Consider the following 19807-nt stretch of genomic DNA (forward strand, 5'->3'; position numbering starts at 1 on the left):
GGAGGGAGGCACTACAGAATTCTTTTCCCTGCTCTCCAAGCGAGGACACTGAGGTTCAGGAAGACCAACGCCCGCCACCTCACCGCGGCCCCCCACGCCCTCAGAAGACCGTCCGGGTCACTCCTGAAGTTCTTTCTGCAAGTCCCAGCTTTTGATCAGGTGGCACTTCCGCTCGCTCCGCCCTCCGCTCCCAGTCACGAGTTGTCTTCAGGGCTCCGCCCCCTCGCCCGCTGATTGGGCAGCTCTCGCCCTCTGATTGGCTGTTCCTTTTGAGGTTCGCCAACCCAACCGGATATCGAAACAGGGCTTCCGCTTCCACCTTCTCCCTCCTCTCGCTCGTCCTCCAGTAGCAGCCGCTAGCACAGTGTCCGCTGCGGGGCGCGGTGTCGGCGGGTCGGTCGGTTGGCGTCGGCTTCGGGGTCGCTGCGGTTGAGTTGGGCCGTCATGGCTGAGCTGGATCCATTCGGCGCTCCCGCCGGTGCTCCCGGGGGCCCCGCGCTGGGGAACGGGGTGGCGGGCGCCGGCGAGGAAGACCCGGCCGCGGCCTTCTTGGCGCAGCAGGAGAGTGAGATTGCGGGCATCGAGAACGACGAGGCCTTCGCCATCCTGGACGGCGGCGCCCCCGGGCCGCAGCCGCACGGCGAGCCGCCGGGGGGTCCGGGTGAGAGGGGGGCGGCGTTCGGGCGGGACGACTTGCGGGCACACTCGGGCCGGGGCGGGTCTGTGCGCTTCCGCGGGACCCGGGTTCCCGGCTGAAGCTGGAGATTACAGAGGAACGTAAAGAGGAAGCGAGACCCCGTCTGGGTCATGCACAGACCTCCGCTGCTGCAAGGCTGCGGGCGTCGGAGTGCCTGAGTGCAGCTGGGCCCGGGCGGAGGGAGCGCAGATGCAGAGACTGTCAGGATCCGGGCCCGTTCAGTCCAACTTCACTAAGCACTGGGTGCGCTTGAAGCCTGGTCTCGGAAGCCACCGCATTGGCGCAGTTTGGCCGGACTTACAGACATGTCTGAGTTCACTCAGAAAGAACGACTTAGTGGGGGGAAAGTAAGACTAATACAGTTTTTGAGACACACATGCGAACAAAAATGGCAACGTAGTTGAGCAGTTAAGACATACAAAATGTTGGGTCGTGGGGAGGAAGAGAGGAAAATAGGGAGCTCAGAAAAGACAGTCTGGCCGTGGAGAAAGAAACTGGGCTAGAAGTATAGGTGTTACATTGCTGAGTGTGTGGAGGCTAGGACTCCTGGCGCTTTTCTTTGGAACGGCTCTGGAAGGAAGTATAGATTCAGGAAAAGCCTGGGTTAGTCCAGACCAACCAAAGAGGAAAGAAAGATGAATGTAAAGTGCAATGTGGGCCTTTCCGCAGCAGAACTCGAGCCAAAGGGGCTCGGGTAGATTGACAGTTTGAGTGCTGTAATTGGTGTGATGCTCAGGATTGTGGTGTGGGAGCAAAGATGGAGTGGGAAAGACCCATTTGTTAGTATAAGGAAGTAGGAAGCTCGCTAGAAAAATGACACAATGGCTTTCCATTAAAAAAGAGAAAAGCAGCTTGGCCTTGGGAGCATGCACTCAGGTGTTTAGGAGGGTGGTGCCAGAGGTTCATCACCAGCTTGAGTAACAGATCAAACCCTCACTCAAAAAATGCAATTTAAAGAAAAAATGGCCCTCCCTGAGCAAGTAGGAATATCTGTCTACACAGGCGCCAACAAACGGCATTGAGACGGTGAGTGTGGCAGACTTAGACTTTGGTGCATCAGATGGTGCTTTTGGGAAATTGAGGCACAGAAATCTCCAATTACCATCCTAAGCAAGCAGAATATTTTGGGACAGAGGTGCTCCTAGTTTGCAGCCTCTGTGTTGTGTGTGTGTGTGTGCGTGTGTGTGTCTCTGTCTGGCGCGCACGTCTGTGTTTTTTCCTTAAAAACACAACCCAGGACACTGCTATCTCCTAGACAAGGCAGCCCCAGCAGGAACTTAGATGGGAACATGTGCTGTGCCCAGGTCTGCTGATTTTAAGTGGCAGGGGCTGTTTTCTTTGGGCGGTCTTTTGCATTTGCCTGAGAACATTTAAAATTTGCTTTTTGTCCCTATAACTTCCTTTCCTCGTTTAATAGGAAACTGAATTGTAGAGAGAGATGTGACTTGGTTAAAAGGCTGAGCCTCAAGTTTACCCTGTCTTAGACTGTACTTCACTCTGTTGCAGATGTTTTAGCGTGGTTTGCTTGGGAGGAAGAAAAGCTTTGTGGGTGTTTTGGGCAGGCAAGAGTTGGGAGGAGCAGGACCCCTAGTTAGAAGACTAGTGATTCTCTGGACAGTTGTGTCCAGTGTCAACGCGTTTGGATCACTTAGCAGTCTCTGACCTATAGTAGACGTTTAACAAGTAAATGGGCAAAAAGAGCCCTGTAGAGAGCATGCAGCTTTTGGGGGTAGGCAGTTTGGGGGAAAAAAGGAAAGACTAGAGCCACACCATCGGGCCTTTTGTGCAGCAAAGGGAAGGAAAGGGGGATTGCTGACTTAGTTCCTGGGAAAGACATTTTTATGAACTAAGCATTTAATGACTTAATGCCAGATCCTGACAGTGTGTTGAGGTTGCTAATAATGTAGTTTCAGCACTTCCTCTTGGGATTAGAGAACTTTCAGACGCAGTTGTGGTTGGGGTTTGGGGATATCCTATGCTGCTGGAGTGTGAACTTAGGTAGGTTCTGTAATTACTATCACTGCCCAGCCTGCTTTCTTTTCTAGCAAAGGTGCATGATGTATACTGCGTGATGTTTCAGGATTCTGTTAATATGTAAAGTGCTTACTGGTGTGTAGAAAGTGATCAGTGAAGTCTCACGGGAGAAGGAAGAAGAGGAGTTACTAGGCTCATAGGCTTTGGATATACTGAATAAATTGAGAGAGTAGGCAGGAGCTCAGTGAGACCTGAACTTGCTCCCTCTGTGGGGAAAATTCCTGCAGGAGATGAGCACAGGTGAGACAGAAGGCTGGGTGGGCCAAGGTGTAAGTTTAGAAGGAGAGGCAGCTGGGGGAGGCAGCAGATGGTCAGGACGGAGGCGGCCCAAGGCCAGGTGCTGGAAAGTCCTGGTGGTGGGGCCTGGCAGGAGAGGAATGCAGAAAGGCCGAGGAACTAGAGGACTGCCTTCCTGACAAGTCCATTCTCGGAGGAGAGAGAGGAATTTTACTGGTAGAAGTGGAAGAGCAAAGAGAATGTTGCGTTCAGTATTTAAATATCCTGTACATTTACTGCATCTATACATATTTACTTATGCCTCTGGACCATGGAGTAACTGCCAGCTAAGCTCAAGTGTGGACATATTTCAGATGAGAACTGATTACTGTGCAAGCTAAGCAGTGTCCTAAGGTAGCAAGCTATTCACTGGCGCAACTAGGAGTCACCCCTAGGTCTGCTTGACTTCATAACACTGATGAATGTAAGTTCAAGGTGTTTTGCTCTATGGAAACTTCACTCTGGCCCTTGGTGTTTTCTTTTTCTTTCTTGCAGGAGTGGTTGTTTGAGACAGGGTCTCTCTCTAGCCTAGGCTGTCCTGGAACTTGCTCCGTAGACCAGGCTGGCTGAACTCAGATCTGCCTCTGTCTCCCAAGTCCTGAAATAAAAGGCATGTGCTGTCGTTCCTGGCTCAGCCCTTGTTTCTTTTGGGACTTGTTAAGATACCTGAGAAAGTTTTCTTCTGGATCGTTGGAGTTGGCGTAGCTCTCCTAAATCGAGGGCCCTGCACATAATTTCTATTGTTTTGTAGCAGTAGATTGTCCTTTGACTTGGGCCATTTGATTCATGTAAGAATGTTAGATCAGAACTGGAGAGATGGCCCAGTGGTTAAGATCACTGGCTGCCCTTCCAAAGGCTCTGGATTCAGTTCATAGCATCTACATGGTGGCTGTAACTACAGTTCATGGGGATCGGATTCCGTCTTCTGGCCTTCTGGGCATTGCACACCTGGTCCACACACATACAGGCAAAACACCCATAGGCATAAAATAAGTCTTTAAAAAAGGATGTCAGAAAAATAATGTATCTAATAAAGAGCTCAAAGCATGTGCCAGAGGGTCGGGGTGAATCCTCAGACTTACAGGACAGGATCAAGTAGTTGATGAGGTATGGGGTGTGCATTGCTCTGGTTTTATGTATGGAGTAATGGTCCTGGGCTGGAGTCTGTTAACTGGACACTGTGTTAGCTGTAATATATAGCCATACTGAAGGACTGGCCAGGCTAGCCACTGGAAGCTCTAGGATTTAAAACTATCTCGTTCTTTCTTCTACCTTACACAAAAATAAATTGCGGGTGAATTAGAGAGACATGTTTAAAGTACCAGAGGAGGGCCAGAGAGATGCTTAGTGGGTGCAGGGCCTCTGCTGCCAAACCTGACGACCTGAAGAAAGACACTGTTGTGGGGTAGCCTGCAGCAGAAAAGCCCATGCAGGAATCACAGAGGGAGAGTTGGAAATGTACATACAAATTAAGCTGTAGTTCTAAGTAAAGCCCAATTGGGGTGTTGGTAGAGTGCTTGCCGAGTGTGCATGAAGCCATGGGTTCAATTCCCACTAGCATATAAACTGAGTGTGGTGGCTCATATCTGTATTTCCAGCACTTGGGAGGTGGAAGCAGAGTATTAGAAGTTTAAGGTCATTCTCAACAACATAATGTTTGAGGCTAGCCTGAGCTACAGTGAAAGCCTGTGTTAATTTTTTTTTTTTTTAAACTTAAAAAAGCTCCACAGAAACAAAATGGGGGCTTGGGCTTGGGCTTGGCTGCTAAGTGCTTCTTGCACACTCGTGAGGCCCTGAGTTCAGATCCCAAGTCCTCGTGGAAGACCCGGCTGCTGTGCTGCGTGCCTGCCATCCCAGAGCCGGGAGGAGCCAGGCAGACCAGCCAGCAGAGCCTGTCTCCAAAGAGAAGGCAGGAGAGCAATTGGAGAAGACAGCCCACAAGACCCTCTGACCTCCACATGCATGCACACTTGCCTAGTACACAGAGGAGCCTGGGGAGGGAGGTGGACAACATGGGGGAAATATTTGGAATATAATATGATCATTAATAAAGGAAATACAGAGACCAGAAGACAGTAAAGTAGGCAAATCTCAGTAGAGGAAGAAAGTGAAGTGTCGGCTACGTTATTATATCACAGGGAATAAGGACCTTCCCAGGACGCCATACCCTGTGTCCCAGCATTTGTGTCCCACAAAGAATTGATCAGAGGGGTGGTTGACTGTGCCAGCCAAATACTTTTATCTACTGTTTTTTAGTTTCTTGTTGTATGGGTTCAAACTCACTTGGGATTTGCCCAGGTTGGCCTCATAACCTTTCATCCTCCTGCCTCAGCCTCTGAGTGCTGGTACTAAGGCTACAGGCATGTATCACTATGCACAATTCAACACACACACACACACACACACACACACACACACACACACACTCACACACACACACACACACTCACACTCGTGCGTGTGTGTGTGTGTGTGTGTGTGTGTTGTGTGTGTGTGTGTGTGTGTAGGTCAGAGGAAAGCTTGCAGTAATCTTGTTTTCTCCTACAATTTGGATCACAGGGATTGGACTCAGGGTGTCAGGCAATTTTTAAAAAATACATGTGTATGAGTGTATTGCCTGAGTATATGTTCCTGTACCACTAGGGTGCCTGGTACCATGGACGCCAGAAGGAGGGTGTTGGACCCTTTGGAACTGGAGTTCCAGATGGTTGGAAGCTGCCATCTGGGTGCTGGGAACCAAACCTGGGTCCTTCAGTGGAGCAGCCAGTGCTCTGCCTCGCAGCCATACTTTCCTACTTCGTACCCTTCCCGACCAAACTATTTTCCAATCGATCCCAGGGCCTCACCAAGGCATGCATGCTAGGTATGCTGTCTGCCACTGAGCTGTCCTGTATCTCTAGGGTCACTTCTTCAAAGCTGTTAGTAACTCATAGTCTCTACAGCACACAGTACTATATTCTGCTGTATAATCCTTTGGCCCTGCATTTAGTTGTCCTGATTGACAGGCTGAAACCTTATGTCTTGCAGATGCTGTTGATGGAGTGATGAACGGTGAATATTACCAGGTACAGAGTATTCTATGTTTAACGATAGTAGAGTGTAATTCATGTGATTTGAATTGACTGACCTAAAAAGAGACCCCACTGCTGGTACATTAGCTACCAAAGTGGAAAGTGGCATTGATAGGAAGAGCTTAAAAAAAAAAAAAAAGAAATATTCTCACTATGTTGCCCAGGCTAGCCTGTGACTTGCTGTGTAGACCAGACTGGCCTTGGCCAGGCTGCTTCTGCTCCTGAGTGCTGGGATTAAAAGCCTGAGCCACCACACTTGGCTTTCATTTTGCTTTTCTCGGACAAGGTCATATTGTGTAGCCCATGTTGGCCTTGAACTCATGGCATTGCCTCAGTTTCCCAAGTATTTCGATTACAGGCGTAAAGCCACTGTGTTGAACTGAGAGCACTGTTTTAAAGTTTATCGAGTTTCTGTTTCTTTTTTTTTTCTTCAAGAACTGATCCTGGGGTTGGGGACTTGGCTCAGTGGTAGGCAAGGCCCTGGGTTTGGTCCTCACCTGGGGGGGGCACTGATCCTTCGTGGTGGTGGTGGTGACGATGGCCAGTTTACACCTTGCCACCAACCATGTCGAACACTATAGAAGTCACTAGTGCTTTATTGTTTTTGTCTTTGAGACAAACAGAACCAGTGTGTGGCCCTGGCTGTCCTGGAATTCACTAGGTAGACCAGGCTAGGCACCTCACCTCCCAAAACTGAGTGCTGGGATTCAGCACCAAGCCTGGCAGACACTAGAACTTTAATTCTCTTGTTGTCTTAGAGTCTGATAAGGTTAAGCTAGCTGCATAGTGTAATTCTCAGATCAGTTGGCAGCTATGAGGTTTAGTCAGCTTGTTAGTGGCTCTCAGTCTTACCCACACAGAGAAGTGTTCTTGTGCCCTCTGACTCACGGTTACCGCCTTCTATTCCTCCCCTGGGTTGACTGTAGTTGTTCATTTTCTTTTGGATTCTTTCTTAGAATTTACTGTTGGGTTAGATGGTATTGAATGACTTTCCTACATGGTAAAATAGCATTCGAAGTCTTTGGCTCAAGACTTGGCCTTGCTGTGTACTTTTTTGGAGATAACACATAATCTCTCTGTCAAGTGAATGAACAAGCTGATAAGAGTTTCCTAATATGTCCCTTACTCACACAACCTCAGCTTTCCTGTCACCCACTCGGGTCCCACTTACTAACAGATACAACCACTCTGCCTCCCTCGTGAGAGTGCAAGGATTCATCACAGTAATGCTCAGCTCTGGTGGCTTGTAAGGGTCTCCTGTTGCTTTGAGCAACCTGTAATGTCTTATGACGGCTAGCTGTGCTGTGCGGCTCGAGGTTCTAATTTTTATGAAGACCCTTCAGGAAGGCATTTGGGTACTGATGAGTATATTATTGTTTTGTGTTAGGAGAGTAATGGTCCAACAGACAGTTATGCAGCTATTTCAGAAGTGGATCGATTGCAATCAGAGCCTGAAAGTATCCGTAAGTGGAGAGAAGAGCAGACGGAGCGCTTGGAAGCCCTTGGTAAGGAATCCTGTTCTCCTTTGGGTCTGTTTCCAGTGCAGTGGTTGACCTGGGCTCTACTTTTATCCCTTTTAAGCTTAGATTAGCCATAATGTCCTTGTCTGGTCTTTGGGGAGTTGTATTTGTCAGCCTAAGGTCACAAGGCCACCGACAAGGCTGTGCTTCATCATAGACTGTTACATGAGAACACAGGAGGAAGCCAGCTTCCCCAGGAAAAGCCCCGGACTCCAAGTGAAAGGCTAAGTTAGGATTTGATCTTCCTGTGTGGACACTGGTTCAGCGCCTTCTCATTCTGTTAGCATCTGAAGGGAAACAGTGTTAGCTCAGGCTGAGTGCTGTTTACAGGCTTTATGGAGAGCTGAGGTGTTGTCCTGTGCGTGACATTCATCATTCATCATTGAAAGATAATCAAAAGTTAGGAAATGTGTTAGTAACTTGCCGTGGCTGTGATGACACACTGTAAAATCAGTGCAAAAGAAGAAGGTTTAATTTGGCTCACAGCTCAGAAACAGGCCACTGGCTCCCCTACTGTCAGGTCTGGTAAGACAGAAACGCCATGACAGGGCCGACAGAGGAAATCTTTTCCTCATGGCAGCTAGGAAACAGCCCGGGAGGCCAAGGACTCCAGAAACCTTTAAAGACTGCACAGCCACACTTCAGGCCTTCGCTCTCTTTCACTGTCACCACCCCCTCCCAGTGGTCCCTTCAGTTGTGAATCGTCACGGATTGATCCAGTCGTTGGGTTAGGTCTCTTGTGGTCCAGTCACTTTCCAACAAATAGCGCCATGAGCCTTTTTTTTTTTTTTTTAAGGTTCGCTATTGAATTTATGTGTATGAGTGTTTTGGCTGCATGTGTGTCTGTGTACCACCTGTGTGTCTGGTGCTCGATGTATAGACCAGGCTAGCCTGGAACTCAGAGATCTTGCTTGCCTCTGCCTGCTGAATGCTGAGATTAAAGGCCTGCACCATCACGCTCAGCTCTTAGATGAATTTCATTGTAGTTATATTATGTATCGTGTGTGTGTGTGTGTGTGTGTGTGTGTGTACTTCATTTATTTTTAGATTTGTTTATTGTATTTTGTGTGCATAATGGTTTGCTTACATGTGTGTATATGTACCATATGTGTGTCTGACGCCTTCAGAGGTCAGAAGAGGGTGTGAGATCCCTTGGAATTGGGATGGATGGGTGTGAGCCACCACATGGGTGCTATGAACCTAACATGGGTCTGCTGTAAGAGCAGGTGCTCATAACTACTGAGACATCTCTCCAGTCCTGTGTGTATGCTTTTTTTGTGTGTGTGGGTGGTGGGGTGGGGGTGGTTTGAGACAGGGTTTCTCTGTATAGCCTTGGCTGTCCTGAAACTCACTCTGTAGACCAGGCTGGCCTTGAACTCACAGAGATCTGCCTGTCTCTGCCTCCTGAGTGCTGGGATTAAAGGCGTGCACCACCATGCCCAATCCTAACAAAAATAAATTTTTTTATTCATTTTACATACCATACCAACCACAGATCCCCCTCTTATCCTTCCTCCCGCTCCCCCTCCCCCCACCTAGCCCAACACTATCCCTCATCCCTTCCTCCAAAAGTGTAATTCCTCCCATGGAGGGGACAGCAAAGCCTGGTACATTCAGTTGAGGCAGGACCCAGCCCCTCCCCCTTGCCTCAAGGGTGAGCAACCATATGGGATCCAGAAAGCCAGCTCGTGCACCAGGGATAGGTCCTGATCACATGGCCAGCCACACAACTGTCTCTTTGTGCAGAGGGTCTAGTCCAGTCCCATGCAGGTTCCACCTTTTGAGCTTGGTTCAGTTGTCTCTGTAGGTTTCCCCATCATGATCTTGATGCCCTTTGTTCATAGAATCCGTCTTCCATCTCTCTTTTTTTTTTTTTTTTTTTTTTTTTTTTTTGTTGTTGTTGTTTTTCGAGACAGGGTTTCTCTGTGTAGCTTTGCGCCTTTCCTGGAACTCGCTTTGGAGACCAGGCTGGTTTGGTAGTAGTTTTTCAGTTCCTTGAAGCTCACGTGGCTTCATCAACTTCCAGAATCTGATAGCAGTATAGTTCATCCTCTGTTCTGTGTGCCGTGGACAGACCATCAGAAGATTTATATATGTGTGTCTTTAGTGGAAGCTCCAACTAAATGAGTCTTCTGCAAATGCTAGGCCATCTTCTGAGGAGTTAACAGCCAAATGAAGACCTGATCATTGAAACTTGGGGATGACTCCTGTCACCAGGCTGTTACAGCCAGATGCAGCCTTGTGCTGATTGTTAGTGCGTTTCTTACAAGGGTCATGAAAATGCCAGGGAATGCTTTCTTTCTCTTCAGATCATTACTTGGTGCCTCCCTGCTTTCTACTCTCCTCCAAGATACTGACTACAGCTTGGGCTCTTGCTCTGGACTTTGAGAGCTCTCTGGATTACGGTAGCCTTGATGGTCACATCATGTGATTATTTCCAGGCTTGCATAATGAAGTAAGTCAAGTGTGAGCTTGATTGAGAGCAGACTAAGTCTTTGCTCTGCGCCACCCCCCCCCCCCCCCCCCCCGAAAGTGCACGCAGCTTTCTGAGGTGATTTTTTTGGTTTATTTTTTGTTTTCCCCTCACTGCTGAAAATGGACCTAGAATTTATGTTCTTGGAAGTATTGTACAGATTGAGATGCATGTACAACCTGCTGGAGAGGATGTCCCTAAGAATGTGTGTGACTGTTAGAGTGAGTTCAAGTGCCGAGTCCACCACTGGCTGTGATAATACTTCTCTCTCACCTTGTAACAGATGATCATCAACTAAACATTTTAGGAAAACCACATTTAATCTTAGGAAATTTCACATTGGAACTGGAAGGGTGGCTCAGTGGTTAAGAGCACTTGTTCCCAGCACCTACATGGTAGCTCATAAGTGCCTGTAACTCCATCTCCACAGGTTCTCATGCCTTCTGGCCTCTGGGCACCTGCATTCTCGCATGCACACACATACACACATGAACAGAACTAAGAAACTTAGAGAAAAGGAATTTCCTGTTTGAGAATCCAGGCTAGAAAACCTGCATGTGTGACTCTTCTCACTGTAGTGTCTTGAAGCTTTTGGGTAGTTGTTAATAGTGACCCTGTGTCCTTGCGGCGCCCGCGCCCCCCAAACACGCACACAGTTCCTCCATTCCTGCTTTCTTTCACAGCTGGCTCTGTTACAAACTAACCAGGCCCTGAGCTGGAGGAGGTATTCTGTGGTTCTGTATCCTAGCATTCTCTGATTCTCGAGTCATTTCTACCTCTGCTGATTTTCCTGTTAGTTTCCTGCCTCATGCAAATGTTTATAGTTAAAGTAAATTTGTGTTTTATAAAAACATGACTGGTTACTGTGGGTTTGTGAGAAGAGCAGAAGATACTGTTCAGTTGGGAGAGTGTTTGCCCAGCGTGCAGAGTCCTGAGGCTAGTCCCCAGCACAGCACAGAATCGGGCACAGTGGTACGTGACTATAGTCTGGACATTTCACCGGGAGGTGGAATCAGGAGAACCAGAAGTTCAGGGCCCCCTGGGCTATATGAAATGCTGGCTCAAAAAAAAAAACATTGTATGTATGCCTGTGCTGGTGCACGTGTGAAGTACTGTGGAGGCCAGAGAGGGTGTGGGATCTCCTGGAACTGGAATTACAGGTGGTTGTGAGCCAGCGTGTGACATGGGTGCTGGAAGTGGAACCTGGTCCCCTGGAGGAGCAGAGCCGAGCCATCTCTATCATTTCCCCAGCATAGACGTACACATACATTCCATCCTTAGGTAAATTCAGTAAGACCAAAATATTACATGTTGAAATGAACTTACATGTTTCTTTCCCTCAGTTGTATTCTTTTCTCTCCCTTAAAAGATGCCAATTCTCGAAAGCAAGAAGCAGAGTGGAAAGAGAAAGCAATAAAGGAGCTGGAAGAATGGTATGCAAGACAGGATGAGCAGCTACAGAAAACAAAAGCAAACAACAGGTCAGTCTACTGGGCTTCTCGGAGACTGAATCCAGTCCATTTGCCAGCACACAGTCTAGGTTCTTGGCTGTGCCTGCCTTCATATGAAAGGCTTTTGCCGATTTGGAAGAAACTGCTAGAAACAGAGGCTGCAAGTCTCCTGGGTCTTATGAGCATAATTCAGCCTGGACTGAGTTGGCTCTTAAACTGGGCATAGTTTCATCAGCTATAATGGTGGGATCCAGGGAAGTAGCGCTGCAAAACTCTGAGATGAAAGGTCAGCTGCAGAGTCTTATTACTTTGGAGACAATTACAGACTAACTTCTGCCGCCTTCCCTAAATGTAGCCCTGCTCTCCTAAAGAGGCTTCATGAGGGTCCTCAGCATGGGCATGCTCTGTAATTAGGTACTTCAGGGTGTTCCAACATGGAGTACAGAATTAAGGGTTCCCTGGCTACTACCTGTGCTTAAGGACTTGAGTTGGTTCCTAAAAATGGTGTTTTCAGAATACAGTTTTCACTTCCCGAAAGTTAATAGTGCAGGGAGAAAACACTCATTTTCCTGTTATCACCCAGCAGTAGCTGTGGTGTGTACTCATTTCTTAGGAGCCCTTCCCTGGAATATCTTCCTCCTCCTTGGAGGTAGTCTAGGGAGATACTTGTCGGATAGCTCCCTGCAGACAAGGCAGACTAGCTTACTTTCTGCTGCATTCAGAGCCAGACACCTTTTACTGGATAGGAGGCATGTCACTCACTTTACTGTTTCAAAAAACAGAAACAAGACCCAAGGCAGACTAGGCTAGGGCCTGAAGTTGGTTTGTGTGGGTTGGGTCTGGTGCTGCTTTTTGGGCAGCTCTTAGATGGAAATCTGTCAGGAAAATGTAGCTAACCCGTCCCCAGCCATCTGATGCCGCTGTGAGCAGCTGTGGCAGACAGGATATATGGGCTCTTTCATGGCAGTCCTTGAAAACCCTTTGAGGCCAGGCCCAGGCCCCTAACCTGGATATTTCTCTGAGGGCTACACTCTGGAACAGTGCCTTCAGGTTCTAGGTGAAGTTCTGGGTCAGGAAGGGGGAAACTACCGTCTGGTCAGGTTTAGTGCCAGGGCGAGAGCTGCCCCCCAGCTGCTCTGCGCTTCTGCTGTGCGGGGGAAGTGCCCACAGTGCCAGACTTGGCTGTTCTCCTCCTCCTCGAGATGACTCCGCTCTAGGTTCAGGCCCGGGTCTGCAGTAGAGAAGGCTGCTGTGCTGTGGTGACATCCGGGGGAAGCTGCCTCAGCAGCTGATCTGCTCTGAAGTGCTTGGACCCAGTGCACCGACTCTTCCTGCACCAGGTCCTCATGCTTCAGCACCTGACAAATAGATTTTCAGACTTAATGATGAATATATGGGGGACAGAAGTCTTTGCCTACTCCCTTTATCTAAAGGAATACTCCATGTCTGTTGTAGGTACTTAACCGTAGAGGTTGGGGTTCTGAGCTTGTAGGCAGACTGTAGGACTTTACTTTTCTTGGAATTGTAGACTATTGAATTGCCTGATCCTCTCAAGTTCCAGAGAAAAGAGTTCTCATGAAGTGGTAACATAACGCTGTTACAAACCAGCTCACATGCCTTGTAAAACCTGCTCACAGGCTTGTATAAAGCAGGAGGTATGCTCGCCAGCCATCCCCACAGTCCTAGGACAGAAGATTGGTTTTTCCTTCTTTAGTCCAGTAGTTTTGTTTTGTTTTGTTTTGATTTTTTTATTGAGATGGTCTCTTTATGTAGACCTGTCCTAGAGCTCATATGGTGAGCTCCATCTGGTGGCTGGCCCCCAACTCACAGAGATCCGCCTGCTTCTGCCTCTGGAGTGCCAGGATTGCCACCACCAGGCTTGTAGTGATTCTTCAGAGGGTCAGAGGATGGTGGTTAGGCGTTGCAGATCATTTGAAGGGTTAGGAATGGAGCTCAGTGGTAGAGAGAGCACCGGCTAACATACGCAAGGCCCTGTGTTCAGACCTCAGCACCACAGAGTGAAGGAAGCCGTTTGTGGTGCCACACTACCACAATCCCACACTCGGAAGGCTGAGACAGAAATGAATGTTTGAGGCTAGCCTGGGATGCACAGACCTTGTCTCAAAAAAAAAAAAAAAAAAGCAACACCTCACCAAGACACTGGGAGCAAGTCCAGGCCCGGCCCTGCAGAGTGGAGGTATGGAAGAAGTCAGCAGACAGGCGGGGTCTTTGTTCCCAAGTCCATGGTACGGTGTGGTCAAGGCCAAACTGCACGTCCCTTTATCCCGGGTCACTCAGTAGAGTCAGAACAGTGATAGTCTCCTGCAGGTCATTCGTGGAGGACAACCCTACAACAACTCCCTTCCTAGGCAAGAAGGGAAGCATCCTCCAGGTTAGAGGTCTCTTACTTTGGGCTTTCCAGTTCTACTACAGCCTGAAAACATTTGAGGAACCTAATTATTTTTAGCAGTGGTAGCCTTCTTTTTCCCATGTCCACTGGAGCTATTTATAGAATGAAGTTCTGAATTGTTATTTGAGGCCCATGGAGCTTGTCCTGTGGTCAGGCATTCCTCTCCCCTTTCCCAGGCTTCCCTGAGCTCTCTGACCGTCGCTGAGTCCAGGTCCGCCTTAAACTGGGAGAAGAACAAACCGGTGGGGTGCCCGTGTTTGCTCTGTAGTTGTTTGTCCATCAGAGGCCCTGCCTGTCGTTGACCAGCCCTTTAGTTTGGGGCTAGACATCGAAGCCTGTGTTGTCAATGATGCCTTGGAGCATTAAAGCTTTGTTCTCCTCCAGTTGGAGCGAGGCAGCGTTGAGATGGATTAGGCTAAGCCCTTGTGTAAACTAAAAGGATTAGTGTACAGGCTGCCTGCCCTGTGCCTCTCTTACTCACAGCAGCCGGATCCCCGCTGAGTCACTGAGTCACAGCCAGGCTGCTCCTTTTGCTTTCTTTAAATTTCCACAAATACCTTCTGTGTAGAGAAGTAGGAAAGAGTAAAAGGGTATGTGTGCATTTTAAAAGTAAACTGAAACTCCACTGAAGGTGTAGGTTAGTCAGTAGTGATCGCATAGGATCTGTGAGGCCCTGAGCTTGATCCACAGTGGATGTGATGGAGCATACTCATAATCCCAGCATTCCTAGGATTGGGGATGTGGAGGCAGGAGGATCAGAATTTCAAGGTCATCTTCATCTACTTACTAAGTTTAAGTCCAACCTGGACTACCTGAAACCCTGGATCAGAATGAAGTAACTAAAAATGTAAGTTACTCGACTTTACCTTAAGTTAATGAGTGAGCATGGTTGTCCTTGAGAAATGACCCAGCCAGTTACTGCTGCCTCACTCTTGGGACGCCAAGGCAGGGGGATTGCGAGTGAGTTCTTGGCTAGCCAGGGCTACAGTGTGAGGCCCTGTCTCAAAAAGCCAGGCATTTCCCGTGTTTCATCCTAAAACAAGCTGGCAAAGGCCGAGACTTGTGTTACTTGCAGTATGCCTTCTGGACACCTTCGTCTCCCCGGCTAGTCCAGATTCTGTCATTTGGTGCACTTCCACCTGGGCATACGTATTAAGACTTGGTGAAGTTGGGGGTTTTAAGCTACACTTTGTCAGAGCCAGCCGAGACTGACATAGGTGTTTAGAAACTGTCCTGGTTTCCTGAGCAGAACAGAAGCCTGGGGCCAGAGTCCACACTAGCTTCCACTTCAGTAGACCAGCCGCTTTGATCTCTAAGACTGACGGTTTGCAACAGCCACAGGCAGCTTATTCCACCAAGCCAGTGTTGGGGAGCAGCGACGGGGACCAAGATTGGGGATTACATCTTTGGGACTGTGCTCATCTGTTGCTTGGCAGTATTCATACCCAATGGCACTTACTGAGGCTGGCAGAAAGGCAGCTTGCCATCCTGAGCTTGGAAACGACTTTAATTTATAGTAAGTAAAATATATGTACTGTAAGCTACACTGTTACTGCTGTAGCTGACCAGGTCTTCATCTCTGAGCCACAGTCACCTTCCCCTTGGAGTAGGGCAAGCACACTGGCGGAATAGGTGGTAATGGTCGAGGTGTGTGCCATCACACGGAACCCACAATTTGCTGGTAAGGCCCAAAACTGAAGCTGGAGCGCTCTCTTGTGGAGAGCCCATGAAGGCCAGCTTCCAAGATGCCTCTGCACTGGAGTGTCCACCGCTGGAAGCCTCCCTGGGGTTAGAATGGAGCCTTGGGCGCTGTCACACCTCTATTGTGGATTTTAGATGTTTCTGCTTCTCAATGTTTTCTCTTTTTTCCTGCCTGCTTGCCTGCCTTTTGGACTTCTTGCTGTCTAGGGTGGCAGATGAAGCTTTCTACAAACAACCCTTCGCTGACGTGATTGGTTATGTGTATGTTGCAAAACTAATTCATTTTCTTGTTTTGATTCTTTTTGTTTAGAGTTAATGCTCCTTTTTGTCACAAGTTGCTTTGCTTTTTAAAATATTTCACATTGGCTCTGTGGGGCTGCTTGACAGTTGATAAGCTAGATATGGCCACTGCTAATCTTGTAGAATTATCACTCCACACATTCCCTGGTGACCATTTACATACTTGGGATCCTGGAGGGAAGCAAGCTTTCCAAACATGGTCCTTCATGATCTGTCTGGGAAGGGTCTGGGGCTTGGATGGCTCTGACCTCTTGTGGTTGCCGCCACTGGTTCTGCTCCAGGCCCTGTTGCCTGCCTGTCTGCCTAAGGTGGGAAGGTGGGTCTCCCCCATGGAGAGGTGATGACCCAGGATGTTAGGAGCCATGGACTGCAGCTCCATATCAGGGAGTTTGGGACAGAGAGGGGGTGCTCTGCCTTGTCAATTCTTGATCCTTAAAGAATGTGAGGTGAGTGTTGCTCACTCAGACAAAGTGGGTATCGGTCACTGTTTTTCTCTGGCCTTAGATAGCAGAAATTGCTCATTTAGTGGTTAGCTTCTGGTACCCCGTCTCCTACCCTAGCACAGATGCCCCTGCTGTGAGGTCAAGACAGTCAAAAGTGTCCAATAAGAACTTCTTCATTTTTTCCCCCAGAAAACTATCTTTCCTGGAAAAGCTTTTTTTTTGTTGTTTTTAATAGGGATCCTTATTAATGAAAACAGTATTGCTGAGGACTTGGAAATAGTCCTCACTGATTTCCTTTTTACACAGAATTAGGGATAAAAACAGCAACCACTTGTGAAGGTGGGTGGTAGCCGGAGAGCCTCGTAAGGCCCATGACCCTGAGATGGCCACCTCATTAGAAGACAGAACGGGATGAGTTTGCAGTGAGACTTGTGAAATGCTGGACTTACAGGTGGTGTTTGATTCAACTTTTACACTCTGTGGAGTAGAAATGGAGACTGGAAAGGTTGAGTCTGGGTTTGCTGGGCAGCAGGGTGGCCCAGCAAAGCCAGCTGCACGTCCCAGGCATAGGAAAAGCGGCAAGGGCATGTCTAGCTTACTGACCATCTGCATTGAGCTCATTCTCATTTTCTGTATCTGACTTAAAGTTTCTCCTTGTTTCTTTTCTTCTCTTCACCTTTAAGCACAAACATAAACCATCCTTGCTACAGCCTAGAACAGTTAAGTAAACCTTTCTCACTGCCCTAACTGTGTGTGCCATGAAGTCGCAGTGTTGTCGTGGCTCTGGGCTTCAGCAGTGTTGCCACGGTCATCCCTGGGATGGTCCACCCCGTCCCCACAGACCAGTCATCTCCATTGCTTTTGCTTTGCCCGTGATGCTTGTTGGAGTAGATGACATACATGTGTCTTCCCACTTCTACCACTGTCCTTTGGGCGTGTGCTCCTGCCCGGCAGGCCCCACTGTGGGTGGGCTGATCGCGATGTGAAAGAATGCTGGAGTGGTAGCCTGCCAAAAAGCAGCTCCTGTTGGCTCTCCTGCCAGGGTACTCCCTGAGTGGCACCAGGCACCTGGCTGGAGAGAAAATGGCAGACTTTTGGCTGAACTGGTGAACGTCCTAACAAACCCCTTCCAGAATGGCTTTAGTCTCTAGTGCCTGCTAGCATGGGAGCTTGGTCTGGAATGCCTTTTGCTCTGCCCTGTTTCTCTCCAGCCTTAGGAGTAAGTTTCAGGCTCTTGGGCGATGACCCGAGGGCTTTCTGAAGTCTCACTTTCCTTAAACCTCAGTGGAGCGCAGCACAAGCTACTCTTCAGGCCCCCGACAGCCTGCTGCTGTGCTCTGTGCAGGAAAGCCGTGCATAGGTGGCCAAGGACGGGCTTGCTCGGGCTCTGATGAGGCAAAGACAGCCATAGGGACGGACTGAGCCCTGAACCAAACACCTGTATTCCACCATTTCATACAGCAGCCTGGCTACCTGTACCAAGGAGAGCTAGCCACTTGTCTGTCTGCCCCTGCTTTGACCTGAGCCAGGGGCTCATACACTCATGCCCCTGAGTCAACAGACAATCACTTACTTTGTAGTGAGTTGTAGCAAGGCAGCCACCAGATTGCTCAAAGGTTTTTTTTACGTTAAACCAACATACTTTGTTATTGCTTCCAGGGCAGCAGAAGAAGCCTTTGTAAACGACATCGATGAGTCATCCCCAGGCACTGAATGGGAGCGGGTGGCCCGCCTGTGTGACTTTAACCCCAAGTCCAGCAAACAGGCCAAAGATGTCTCTCGCATGCGCTCAGTCCTCATCTCCCTGAAGCAGGCCCCCCTGGTGCATTGAAGAGCTACCCTGTGGAAACACTACGTCTGCAATATCTTAATCCTACTCAGTGAGGCTGTTCACGTAATTGGATTAATTATGTTGAGTTCTTTTGGACCAAACCTTTGTCTTTAGAGTTGATCATTGTTTGTGATTGCATGTTTCCTTCAACTGTGTTCTCCCTGGCATTCAGAGAAGAGAGGGGAGGCGGAGGAGGGGAGGGATGCTCCCGACAGTAGCCTCAACCCATGCTTTTGTGCATTATTCTGAGAATAAATTTCTGTTTCAAACATTATACTTGAAGCATCTTTATTGATCTTGAAATGGTGCTGCAGTGTGGAGGCAGGCTTAAAGGGGTGGGAGTGATTCTCAAGTACTTTTGGGGCTGAGAAGGCACAGCCAGTGAGCATCCAACTCTCCTTAAACTATGGTAACTCCAAATTGCTGGTGTTTGGGGGGTAGAATAGGAGTACTGGAGAGTGAACCTAGGGTCTCAGGTGTACTAGGTAAGCATGCTACCACAGCCCCATCAACACCCCTTTTTTACTTTTTGAGATGGGGTCCAATTTAAGAATGTTTAAAGGCCCCTCCATAATGCCTTACTCCTCTCCCCTGAATTCCCATAATCCTAGAACAGCTTGGTTTGGGTACCGTCTACATGCCATTGTTGACCTAGAACAGCTTGGTTTGGGTACCGTCTACATGCCATTGTTGACCTAGAACAGCTTGGTTTGGGTACCGTCTACATGCCATTGTTGACCTAGAACAGCTTGGTTTGGGTACTGTCTACATGCATTGTTGACCTAGAACAGCTTGGTTTGGGTACTGTCTACATGCCATTGTTGACCTAGAACAGCTTGGTTTGGGTACCGTCTACATGCCATTGTCTGGGTTTCCTGAAGGCAGTGTGACAGTTCTCATCTGAAATTGTCCAGATGAGAAACTAGAGGACAGAAGTGATGGCGTGTGAGTCCTAAGGCTAGACTGTAAAGGGCAACACAGCTTATGGCTGATGTGTTCAAATTTTCTACCTGGTAACCCTGGGCCACTACGTGAAAAGCTCTACTGCCGTGGAGCCACCATGCTGCAAGGAAACCCAAGTTCACCTAGAGACCACCCAGGAGACCCCTTAAGGAAGAGCAGTGCTTTGTCTCAGCTCTAGCTACTAACAAGCAGAAAGTAACTAATACAGTGGCATTTGTTAGCACTTATTTCAGGGGACAGTTAATAGGCAGAACTTTTGACTATGTATTTTGTCATCAATGAAAGAATAGATTTTAAGCTGGGTGTGCTGACTCATTGTCTATAATCCCAGCACTCTGGAAGCTGCGGCAGGATTGTTGGGAGTTCAAGATAAACCAAGGTTCTGAGTAAGACAAGTGAGATTCTGTCTCAAAAACAAACACATACAACAAAAAGCACAAATTCTAATTTAGTCAGTATTCAGACCCAAGGCTCTGAGCTCTAGGTGTTTAAGATACACACACACTCGAACACTGACTCCACTGACCAATTCTGGGTCACAGGGAACAGTGAAAAGCAGGAGGGGCAAAGTATCTGCACTTAGAAGCAAAGACCCTATGTGGACAGCAGCTCCCCTTCCAGAAGCTCTAGTCCTGCT

The 19807-nt window shown here is 48.4% G+C and overlaps 1 protein-coding gene and 1 long non-coding RNA gene across 5 annotated transcripts; one reads left to right on the top strand and one right to left on the bottom strand.

Moving 5' to 3' along the window:
• The first annotated feature begins 309 nt into the window (after nucleotides 1-309).
• Nucleotides 310-18481, top strand: Clta (clathrin light chain A). 4 transcript variants are annotated; one of them, XM_028894742.2, is made up of 7 exons: nucleotides 310-661; nucleotides 6035-6072; nucleotides 7466-7583; nucleotides 11441-11552; nucleotides 15841-15894; nucleotides 17060-17095; nucleotides 18036-18481. In XM_028894742.2, the coding sequence occupies exons 1-7, from the start codon at nucleotides 445-447 to the stop codon at nucleotides 18205-18207; spliced, it is 747 nt and encodes a 248-aa protein (XP_028750575.1). In that variant the 5' UTR covers nucleotides 310-444; the 3' UTR covers nucleotides 18208-18481. The 4 variants fall into 4 exon arrangements, with proteins under 4 accessions (XP_028750575.1, XP_028750576.1, XP_028750578.1 ...); XM_028894743.2 differs by lacking the exon at nucleotides 17060-17095 and having other exon boundaries at nucleotides 311-661; XM_028894745.2 differs by lacking the exon at nucleotides 15841-15894 and having other exon boundaries at nucleotides 311-661.
• LOC114710580 lies at nucleotides 18289-18961 on the bottom strand. Its single transcript, XR_003737079.1, has 2 exons — nucleotides 18859-18961; nucleotides 18289-18814 (listed from the first exon to the last, which is right to left on the bottom strand). It is a non-coding gene; the product is annotated as an uncharacterized LOC114710580 (long non-coding RNA).
• Nucleotides 18962-19807: the final 846 nt, after the last annotated feature.

The sequence above is a fragment of the Peromyscus leucopus genome, chromosome 2 (assembly GCF_004664715.2).
Source record: "Peromyscus leucopus breed LL Stock chromosome 2, UCI_PerLeu_2.1, whole genome shotgun sequence".
Taxonomy (NCBI): domain Eukaryota; kingdom Metazoa; phylum Chordata; class Mammalia; order Rodentia; family Cricetidae; genus Peromyscus; species Peromyscus leucopus.